This window comes from Nerophis lumbriciformis, linkage group LG10 (genome assembly GCF_033978685.3).
Source record: "Nerophis lumbriciformis linkage group LG10, RoL_Nlum_v2.1, whole genome shotgun sequence".
Lineage (NCBI taxonomy): Eukaryota > Metazoa > Chordata > Actinopteri > Syngnathiformes > Syngnathidae > Nerophis > Nerophis lumbriciformis.
This window is the reverse complement of record NC_084557.2, coordinates 4186006-4197852: the sequence shown is the minus strand read 5'-3', so window position 1 is coordinate 4197852 and position 11847 is coordinate 4186006. Positions and strand designations below refer to the sequence as shown.

At 43.5% G+C, this 11847-nt stretch overlaps 1 protein-coding gene across 2 annotated transcripts in view; it reads right to left on the bottom strand.

The window, feature by feature from the left end:
• Positions 1 to 324: 324 nt before the first annotated feature.
• The window catches only part of slc35b4 (solute carrier family 35 member B4), a 29508-nt gene continuing 17985 nt past the window's right edge, over positions 325 to 11847 (bottom strand). Inside the window, exons 7-10 of one of the 2 annotated variants that reach the window (XM_061970406.2) lie at positions 11379 to 11488; positions 7932 to 8007; positions 715 to 860; positions 325 to 596 (exon numbers count right to left, since the gene is read on the bottom strand). In XM_061970406.2, the coding sequence (XP_061826390.1) occupies positions 730 to 860; positions 7932 to 8007; positions 11379 to 11488 (317 nt within the window). In that variant the 3' untranslated portion in view covers positions 325 to 596; positions 715 to 729. Of the gene's footprint in view, positions 861 to 7931; positions 8008 to 11378; positions 11489 to 11847 lie in introns of both variants that reach the window. The other variant, XM_061970405.2, reaches the window with a different exon arrangement.

Here is an 11847-nt window from a genome sequence, read left to right as displayed (position 1 = left end):
CAAAACAATTGCCCAGGCCTGGTTTATGCTATGAGACATGTTATTATTTGAAATACAGTTTTTGTGTATGTTTGCACAAAGTATCCGCCTTTCGCCCGAATGCAGCTGAGATGGGCTCCACCCCAAAAGGGACAAGCGGTAGAAAATGGTTGGATGGATGGATCAGATCGCTATCGTTGATACCATCCTGAATTGACCCCGATATTGGATTGGAAATAAAATTGGTGGCATCGCACATCACTGATACAAACACGGCCTTTCATTAGAACACTAACGATGACATAAAAGTCATAATTTGGACTTTTTCATGTAATAATTTCCACATTTTATCACCTATTTTATTTCAGACGTGCAGTTCTCAGGAAAACAGCACAAATGTCAAGTTTATTCCTCGCAAGAACTTCATCCTTTCAAAATGAGGATCTTGTTTTCCTAAAGTTGTTTCCGGTGCCAACTACAAATGTCCACGGAGCTCACTCGGCCTTCTTCTTCTTCCTGGACAAGGACCGAGTCACGCCGGCCCACACCTCCGTGTAGAGCAGCGTGCCCACGAAGACCACCGCCGTGCCCAGCCAGTGCCACGGCGTGAAGGGGTTCTGGAAGTAGACGATGGAGAAGATGAGGCTGAGGAACTTCCTGAGAGTCACCACCAGGGTGACGGTGAGCGAGGCGCACTCTGTGGTCAGGATGAAGACGCCGCGGATGCACACGTACCTGAAGGCCGGCGAGTTAAAGGCTGAAAGAAGGAAGTGGGGTGTGCAGTGACAAGGTGGGGCAAGGATACTGAGTGATGATGTTGACCAGCAGGTAGATCCACATGACTGGAACATGTCCGTCAATGACAGGAACCAGCACTGGAGCTGGGAAGGGAACACATACATACATACATTGAACCGTTTCGGTACGGGGGTTTCGGTTCGGTACCAAACGAGTTTCCACACGAACATATAAAGTAGCCGCCTAAGCTAAAGTCTTAACAAGCTGCTCCAAGCTACTAGTAACATCACTATGAGCCCGTTGACCTTCTAGAAATATATTCTATATATATATTCTATGAATTCTAGCTATATATATATGTTCTTTTATTACATATATATATATATATATATATATATATATATATATATATATATATATATATATATATATATATATATATATATATATATGTCTTAATAAGGTTATCCAAAAAAATAGTGCTCGATACCGTAGTAGAGCGCAATATATGTATGTGTGGGAAACAAATCACAAGACTATTTCATCTCTACAGGCCTGTTTCATGAGGGGGGGTACCCTCAATCGTCAGGAGATTTTAATGGGAGCATTCGCATACCATGGTTTATATAGGGCACAGAGTGGGTGGGTACAGGCTGGCCTAGGGGCGTGGTGATTGGCTCATGTGTTGCCTAGGAGGTGTTTCCGTCTATGGCGGCATGTTGTTACAATTTCGCTGCGCTTGTTGAGGGATGACAGGTCTGGACGGTAAATAATAAACAGTTTCTCTTTCAAGCATAGGTTGCATCTTTTATTACCACTATTGTAAGGTGTGCCGGATGCAAGAATTTGCCATGTTATTGAATATTCAACATTATTGTCTTTGAGGTCCCAAATGTGTTTGCTGAGTTCTGTGGTATTTCGCAGGTTTTTGTTCCTGAAAGAAGCCTTGTGGTTGTTCCATCTGGTTTTGAATTCACCCTCGGTTAATCCTACATATGTGTCGGATGTGTTAATGTCCTTGCGTATTACCTTAGATTGGTAGACAACTGATGTTTGTAAGCACCCCCCGTTGAGGGGGCAATCAGGTTTCTTTCGACAATTACATCCTTTGTTGGTTTTGGAGTCGCTCTGTCTGAGGGCCGACGGCTCATTTGCAATTGTTTTGTTGTGGTTTGAGATGATTTGTCGTATATTGTTCATGCAGCTGTAGCTCAATTTAATGTTGTTCTTGTTGAATACTTTTCTTAGGATGTTGTCTTTGGGAAAGTGTTTGTCAATCAGATTGAGGAATTTGTGTCCAATGTTCGTTGAGACGTTTTTGCTGTATGGGGGGTTGTACCAGATGATGTCATTCCGTTTTCTGTTCTTTTTTGGCTGGTTTCCTGGCGTGGGTTCATAGGTGAGGGTGAAATTGTATCCGCTTTCATCAAGGGCTTTTTGGTACGGGGGGGTTGCTTGGTCAAATTCAACCTATGCTTGAAAGAGAAACTGTTTATTATTTACCGTCCAGACCTGTCATCCCTCAACAAGCGCAGCGAAATTGTAACAACATGCCGCCATAGACCGAAACACCTCCTAGGCAACACATGAGCCAATCACCACGCCCCTAGGCCAGCCTGTACCCACCCACTCTGTGCCCTATATAAACCATTGAGGGTACCCCCCCTCATGAAACAGGCCTGTAGAGATGAAATAGTCTTGTGATTTTTTCCCCACACATACATATATATATATACATAAATAAAAGAAATACTTGAATTTCAGTGTTCATTTATTTACACATATACACACACATAACACTCATCTACTCATTGTTGAGTTAAGGGTTGAATTGTCCATCCTTGTTCTATTCTCTGTCACTATTTCAGAACACACACATTATACAAATATACATTATAAAATCAATAAGAAAACGGGAGCTCTAATTTGGGAGTCTGAATTAGGATCAGAAGTTCCTATACAAACATTGCGCACTCACGTCGCCTTTTTGTAATTGATTACTGCAGCTGTGCACTGGATTCATTCACAAATACAAACTACAACTCACAAACACTTTAGAGTGAGGCTCCACCATCAGAATGTGTACTTAAACTTATAAAGATGACATGGATATTATTCAGTGAGTTGATTCACCAAAACTAACCTGTTATACAGGAGGAAAAAGCACACAGGACGTTTCAATTGTTCACAGACTGGTCGCGCTCATCAGAATGACAAGACACTTCCGGTCTGCAGGTGATAGCATTCAATTGGGAAGAAACGCCCTACTGCCTCCTACTGATCAATGTGAATACTGATAAATGTGTTATGACAGCTCCAAAAACGAATTCAAACCACAAAATAAAATAAATAAATCAACACAAAAATGTGACACATTATGGGTGGGTCACATATGCATGTACAGTAGATGGCAGTATTGTCCTGTTTAAAAGTGTCACAACATTGCTGTTTACGGCAGACGAACTGCTTTACGGGGGACGAAAACTTGACTGCTGTTGTTGTGTGTTGTTACCGCGCTGGGAGGACGTTAATGAAACTGCCGTACAATAAACCCACATAAGAAACCAAGAACTCGCCCTCCATCAGTAGCTGTTTAAATTGTGGGAAAGCGGACGTGTGAACAGGCTGTCAACACGTCACTCAGGTCCGCATGGAGCTGGAGGGGGCGTGGCCTCCAGCTCGGCCTGAATTTCGGGAGGTTTTCGGTAGAAAATTTGTCCCGGGAGGTTTTCGGGAGAGGCGCTGAATTTCGGGAGTCTCCCGGAAAATCCGGGAGGGTTGGCAAGTATGTTTTAGCGTAATGTTAGCTCATTTTGCGGTGTGTATCTGTGTGTGTTACGGACAGCAAAGCCCTGTCTGTCTGTTATTTCACTTTACCTTTTTGTGTGTTGATCGAGCTGTGTTGAAGCAGCAAAAAAGGACATTATGTTAAATGAAGAGTTTCTGTCTCTGATAGTTGATATAATAATGTAAGTGCATCATTTAGCCTACATGAACTCCATGGTGTTCAGGGATGAATAGTCTCTCCTATTGCTATTGTACTATTTTTTCAGCTATATTTACATTAATCATTAGTAATGCAGCAGCCTAGTTTTGAATGGCAGGGTCCCTGCTATCACATGTTAGGAAAAATATAACATTTACATAATAAAAATCAACTACAGGCTTCCCAAATGCTGTAATAAATTAAGCATGATGAGTTGACTTGAAACTGTTTAATGTTGCACTTTTTATATGGAGAAGAAAAGTTTTGTCATTTTATTTAATCTGACATTATTATAGTGTTCCCAATGTTAAAAGGATAAAGCCATTGTTTACAAATTTGGTAAATAAATAACCAAAAAATGTATATATATATTTTTTTTTTACTGTACCGAAAATGAACTGAACCGTGACCTCTAAACCGAGGTACGTACCAAACAGAAATTTTTGTGTACCGTTACACCCCTAATATATATATATGTATATAAATAGGTATACATTTGATTCACTTCCTGAAACATAGACATAAAATCCCTTATTTGGTCCAAAAAAAAAGCTTCCATACTTTCTAAAACATTCAGTTTTTTTAATTTTTTTATTCTATTATATTTGAAAAATGACAATAATGTAGACCAGGGGTGTCCATTAGGTGGATGGTGGAGGGTGTGTCAGTCCATCACCAGCCAGGCATTACAAAAATAGAGCTAAAAATGATGGATCTTAAACTTAAACAAGTTGAAAAACTTATTGGGGTGTTACCATTTAGGGGTCAATTGTACGGAATATGTACTGTACTGTGCAATCTACTAATAAAAGTCTCAATCAATCAAAACGTGACTTTGGTCACTTGATTGACATTCACGGCACCCGAGGGTCTTGTGAGATGACGACAGATCATTATTAAGAAAAAATGACCGACAGGAAGGCCGGAAACACTTTTTATTTCAACCGTACCTGCGTCAAAACTCTAAAGACCGACTGCACAGTTCCTGTCTTCACAATAAAAGCGCTGCTCCATCCTGCCTGCGCTAACAAAATAAGAGTCTCAGAAAGCTAGCAAATGTGGAGAATGCATATATTTTTAAGAGTTTAAAGATTTTCTTTATCCATAGTCATGTTTAAATCAGCTAATATTTTCCCATGTGTACGCTTTATGCTTGTATCTTATGCCCGCAAGTAAACTCTGTGCCTTACCTTAAAGGCGTTGAAATGTGGATGCTGGTATTAGCGCATTGTAAGGGTCTCCTGAAGCTTTAGTAAAACTTGATGATATTCCTATTCTGTCTTGATGGTCCTTCTTACTCAACATATATGTCATCTGAAAGAACTTGGGATTGACCAGTGACTTTTATTCCCTGAGAGGAAGACTGGTCAGACGCAACACAAGCTAGGGAGTTTGCCGCCAATGTATTTCTTGTAAAGTGTATAAAAAGGATAAAGGAGGATTTTTTTTCTCCTCCATTTGAAAATGTGGAGGTTATCATCACTACTGTCTGATTCCAATCAATGCAAGTCATCACAATCATACCAACTTATATTCATGAAAGAAACATGCTTGTATTATCATTCAACACATTTAACTTGTTAACCTCTCTTTCATAAATAAATGAATATAAATGATAGATATAAATGATCCTTCACTTGGTACATTGAGAAGTATCTGGCCTGCAGACAAAGTGTGTCACCCCTGGTCTATTCGGTCCCCAAAAAAAACTTCCATACTTTCTAAAACATGCAGTTTTCTTCAAAATGTTCTTTTATTCTATTGTATTTTAGATGACAATAATGTCGGGGTCATGCAGTCTTCCCCATGTTGGCTGCATGGAGAATGTTTTTGCTTGGTTGTGTTGAAAAGAAGTGAATGAAATGTAAAGTTATGCCAGAATGAGAAAGATTGTTAGAACTTTGGACTGCAGCCTAACGTTAGTTCATGTTGTCCACTAGATCGGGGGTCAGCTAGTGGCTCCCTGGAGCATTTTTAAAAAAGGATTGAAAATGGTAAAAGATGGGGGGAAAATATTTTTTTTGTTTTAGTATGTATTTTGTTTGAGGACAAACATGACACAAAGCTTCCCAATTGTTAGAACTACCAGTTTAATATGTTTGTGTGTATGCTTCACTGATGAGAGTATTTAGTGAACATCGTTTTGTCCTACTAATTTCGGCGGTTCTTGAACTCACCATAGTGTGGACTGTGACGCAACAGTTTGTTTACATGTAAAATCTTCCACTCCTTTGTCTCATTTTGTCCACCAAACGTTTTATACTGTGTGTGAATGCACAAAGGTGAGCCTTGTTGATGTTATTGACTTGTTGGAGTGCCAATCAGGCATATTTGGTCAGTGCATGACTGCAAGCTAATCAATGCCAACATGCTATGTACTAATGTTACTAATTGACTCATGTTTTTTAATGTAAAAATGTGTAGAATATTAAGTTTCAACATTTCTGTCAACAAAGATTTGCTTGAGCCTGCGACACAGTCATTTTGATAGTAGGCTATTATAGCTCGACACTTACATCATGTGTTGCCTTCATTATAACACTTTCTGTATATACGGATTTTCATTTTTTGCGGCTCCAGATGGACTTATTTTTTGTATTTTTGGTCATATATGGCTCTTTCAATGTTTTGTGTTGCCGACCCCTGCACTAGATGAACAAACAATAGAGTTGTTTTCAAAAGCAGTTAACAAGTGTCACATACCAAGTTATATGACTGGAGTAAACACTTGCAAAATTAGCTAAAAAAAGCTAGCACTTTAATGCTAGCGTGCTAACGTAAACATGGTAAATATAGGGGCATTGGAGGGGTGTTTATTGTGAATGTCAAATGTAGCAAATATAGTTCCTGGAACCACAAAGTGCTGCTGATAAATTACGCTTTGAGATCCATTGTGTGGGGCAGCAGGGTGGAACAGGGGTTAGTGCGTGTGCCTCACAATACGAAGGTCCTGAGTTCAATCCCGGCCTCGGGGGCTTTCTGTGTGGGGTTTGCATGTGACTGCGTGGGTTCTACTCCCACCTCCAATGACATGCACCTGGGGGATAGGCCCCTCCCACCTCCAAAGACATGTGCCTGGGGATAGGTCCCTCCCACCTCCATAAACATGCACCGGGGATAGGCTCCTCCCACTTCCAAAGACATGCACCTGGGGATAGGTCCGTCCCACCTCCAAAGACATACACCTGGGGATAGGCCACTCCCACCTCCAAAAACACGCACCTGGGGATAGGCTCCTCCCACCTCCAAAGACATGCACCTGGGGATAGGCCCCTCCCACCTCCAAAGACATGCACCTAGGGATAGGCCCCTCCCACCTCCAAAGACATGCACCTAGGGATAGGCCCCTCCCACCTCCAAAGACATGTGCCTGGGGATAGGTCCCTCCCACCTCCATAAACATGCACCGGGGATAGGCTCCTCCCACTTCCAAAGACATGCAACTGGGGATAGGTCCGTCCCACCTCCAAAGACATGCACCTGGGGATAGGCCCCTCCCACCTCCAAAAACACGCACCTGGGGATAGGCTCCTCCCACCTCCAAAGACATGCACCTGGGCATAGGCCCCTCCCACCTCCAAAGACATGCACCTAGGGATAGGCCCCTCCCACCTCCAAAGACATGCACCTAGGGATAGGCCCCTCCCACCTCCAAAGACATGTGCCTGGGGATAGGCCCCTCCCACCTCCAAAGACATGCACCTAGGGATAGGCCCCTCCCACCTCCAAAGACATGCACCTAGGGATAGGCCCCTCCCACCTCCAAAGACATGTGCCTGGGGATAGGCCCCTCCCACCTCCAAAGACATGGACCTGGGGATAGGTCCCTCCCACCTCCATAAACATGCACCGGGGATAGGCTCCTCCCACTTCCAAAGACATGCAACTGGGGATAGGTCCGTCCCACCTCCAAAAACACGCACCTGGGGATAGGCTCCTCCCACCTCCAAAGACATGCACCTGGGGATAGGCCCCTCCCACCTCCAAAGACATGCACCTGGGGGATAGGCCCCTCCCACCTCCAAAGACATGCACCTGGGGGATAGGCCCCTCCCACCTCCAAAGACATGCACCTGGGGATAGGTTGATTGGTAACACTAAATTGGCCCTAGTGTGTGAATGTTGTCTGTCTATCTGTGTTGGCCCTGCGATGAGGTGGCGACTTGTCCAGGGTGTACCCCGCCTTCCAGGGGGGGGGGGGCAAGCGGTAGTAAGAGAAGTGACTCACCAGTGTGGCTGAAGAGGACGGCGTGTGTGTAAATGTCAGAGGACAGCAGCAGGAAGGCGGGCAGAGGCAGGAAGTGCTGCCAGGGACACAAAGACACAAGACATGAGGACTAGGAAGAACATTGACTTGCAGCAGAGGAACAAACTGTAAATATTATTTTCCAAACTGGTAAGTGGGAGAGAAAGTGGTGTGATGGTGAAAAGTGTGATGCAGCTGTGACTCCAGCAGAGGGCGCACAAGTCCATTTTTATTCTTGAAATGTGCTAAATAAGTCAAGTGGATTGGAGATGTGTTTGTTAGCATTAAATGAGCAATAGATGCATTGTTAGCATTGTTCCTGGTATGTGAGCATTGTTCCTGGTATGTGAGCATTGTTCCTGGTATGTGAGCATTGTTCCTGGTATGTGAGCATTGTTCCTGGTATGTGAGCATTGTTCCTGGTATGTGAGCATTGTTCCTGGTATGTGAGCATTGTTCCTGGTATGCATACTTGCCAACCTTGAGACCTCCGATTTCACGAGGTGGGGGTGGGGGGTGGGGGGCGTGGTCGGGGCGTGGTTAAGATATATATATATAAAAAATATTTGACTTTCAGTGAATTCTAGCTATATATATATATATATTTTATTACATATATATATATATAATAACGGTGGCAGAGGGGTTAGTGCATCTGCCTCACAATACGAAGGTCCTGAGTAGTCTTGGGTTCAATCCCGGGCTCGGGATCTTTCTGTGTGGAGTTTGCATGTTCTCCCTGTGACTGCGTGGGTTCCCTCCGGGTACTCCGGCTTCCTCCCACCTCCAAAGACATGCACCTGGGGATAAGTTGATTGGCAACACTAAATTGGCCCTAGTGTGTGGATGTGAGTGTGAATGTTGTCTGTCTATCTGTGTTGGCCCTGCGATGAGGTGGCGACTTGTCCAGGGTGTATCCCGCCTTCCGCCCGATTGTAGCTGAGATAGGCTCCAGCGCCCCCCGCGACCCCAAAGGGAATAAGCGGTAGAAAATGGATGGATGGAATTATTATTTATTTATCCATCCATCCATCCATCCATCTTCTTCCGCTTATCCGAGGTCGGGTCGCGGGGGCAGCAGCCTAAGCAGAGAAGCCCAGACTTCCCTCTCCCCAGCCACTTCATCCAGCTCCTCCCGCGGGACCCCGAGGCGTTCCCAGGCCAGCCGGGAGACATAGTCTTCCCAACGTGTCCTGGGTCTTCCCCGCGGCCTCCTACCGGTTGGACGTGCCCTAAACACCTCCCTAGGGAGGCGTTCGGGTGGCATCCTGACCAGATGCCCGAACCACCTCATCTGGCTCCTCTCGATGTGGAGGAGCAGCGGCTTTACTTTGAGCTCCTCCTGGATGGCAGAGCTTCTCACCCTATCTCTAAGGGAGAGCCCCGCCACCCGGCGGAGGAAACTCATTTCGGCCGCTTGTACCCGTGATCTTGTCCTTTCGGTCATAACCCAAAGCTCATGACCATAGGTGAGGATGGGAACGTAGATCGACCGGTAAGTTGAGAGCTTTGCCTTCCGGCTCAGCTCCTTCTTCACCACAACGGACCGATACAGCGTCCGCATTACTGAAGACGCCGCACCGATCCGCCTGTCGATCTCACGATCCACTCTTCCCTCACTCGTGAACAAGACTCCGAGGTACTTGAACTCCTCCACTTGGGGCAAGATCTCCTCCCCAACCAATTATTTATATATATATATATATATATATATATATATATATATATATATATATATATATATATATATATATATGTATATATGTATATATATATAAATAAATAAAATAAATACTTGAATTTCAGTGTTCATTTATTTACACATAAACACACACATAACACTCATCTACTCATTGTTGAGTTAAGGGTTGAATTGTCCATCCTTGTTCTATTCTCTGTCACTATTTCAGAACACACACATTATACAAATATACATTATAAAATCAATAAGAAAACGGGAGCTCTAATTTGGGAGTCCGAATTAGGATCAGAAGTTCCTATATAAACATTGCGTACTCAAGTCGCCATTTTGTGTTGATTACTGCAGCTGTGCACTGGATTCATTCACAAATACAAACTACAACTCACAAACACTTTAGAGTTAGGCTCCACCATCAGAATGTGTACTTAAACTTATAAAGATCACATGGATATTATTCAGTGAGTTGATTCACCAAAACTAACCTGTTATACAGGAGGAAAAAGCACACAGGACGTTTCAATTGTTCACAGACTGGTCCTCTCATCAGAATGACAAGACACTTCCGGTCTGCAGGTGATAGCATTCAATTGGGAAGAAACGCCCTACTGCCCCCTACTGACCAATGTGAATACTGATAAATGTGGAATGACAGCTCCAAAAACGAATTCAAACCACAAAATAAAATAAATAAATCAACACAAAAATGTGACACATTATGGGTGGGTCACATATGCATGTACAGTAGATGGCAGTATTGTCCTGTTTAAAAGTGTCACAACATTGCTGTTTACGGCAGACGAACTGCTTTACGTAGACGAAATGCTGTTTTTGTGTGTTGTTACCGCGCTGGGAGGACGTTAATGAAACTGCCTAACAATAAACCCACATAAGAAACCAAGAACTCGCCCTCCATCATTAGCTGTTTAAATTGTGGGAAAGCGGACGTGTGAACAGGCTGTCAAAACGTCACTCAGGTCCGCATGGAGCTGGAGGGGGCGGGGCCTCCAGCTCCGCCTGAATTTCGGGAGATTTTCGGGAGAAAATTTGTCCCGGGAGGTTTTCGGGAGAGGCGCTGAATTTCGGGAGTCTCCCGGAAAATCCGGGAGGGTTGGCAAGTATGCTGGTATGTGAGCATTGTTCCTGGTATGTTAGCATTGTTCCTGGTATGTTAGCATTGTTCCTGGTATGTGAGCATTGTTCCTGGTATGTGAGCATTGTTCCTGGTATGTGAGCATTGTTCCCGGTATGTGATTATTGTTCCTGGTATGTTAGCATTGTTCCTGGTATGTTAGCATTGTTCCTTGTATGTTAACATTGTTCCTGGTATGTGAGCATTGTTCCTGGTATGTGATTATTGTTCCTGGTATGTTAGCATTGTTCCTGGTATGTGAGCATTGTTCCTGGTATGTGAGCATTGTTCCTGGTATGTGAGCATTGTTCCTGGTATGTTAGCATTGTTCCTGGTATGTGAGCATTGTTCCTGGTATGTGAGCATTGTTCCTGGTATGTGAGCATTGTTCCTGGTATGTTAACATTGTTCCTGGTATGTGAGCATTGTTCCTGGTATGTGAGCATTGTTCCTGGTATGTGAGCATTGTTCCTGGTATGTGAGCATTGTTCCTGGTATGTGAGCAAACTGAAGGCATAAACAACCGGGGATTGTGGATGATTGGCATTAAAAGTATCACAAAGAAGTCTTTTAACAACGGTGCTCTAAATGGACTCACGTTATAAAAAAGAGCCTCCCTGGAGTGTTTTCCGTACTTCTTGTAGAGCGTCTCCTGGAAAATACCCATCCTGGCTGACATCAGCAGGGCAAAGGTCAACATGGCGATTCCTGAATGTGGATTGTGAAGCAGACCAAACACAAGAATATTATTATTATATATTATCATCAAGGACAACACACACACTCATCTATTGCAGCCTGTCTGATGGTGGGAGCTAGGGTTGTACTCTATACCAGTACTAGAATAATCACTCAAAAACGGTACTATACCCTGTTTGAAAAGCACCGCTTCCCCATATATATATATATATATATATATATTTTTACAGGCATGACGGCGCGTCAACGTCATGTCGTGACATTGCTGGAGCATGTTGGGCAGCGCACACACACAGAGTACTTACAAGCAGACACAGTGTGTAGACAGAAAAGGGAGAATGGACGCATGTTGGTGTAAAAAGTAAAGA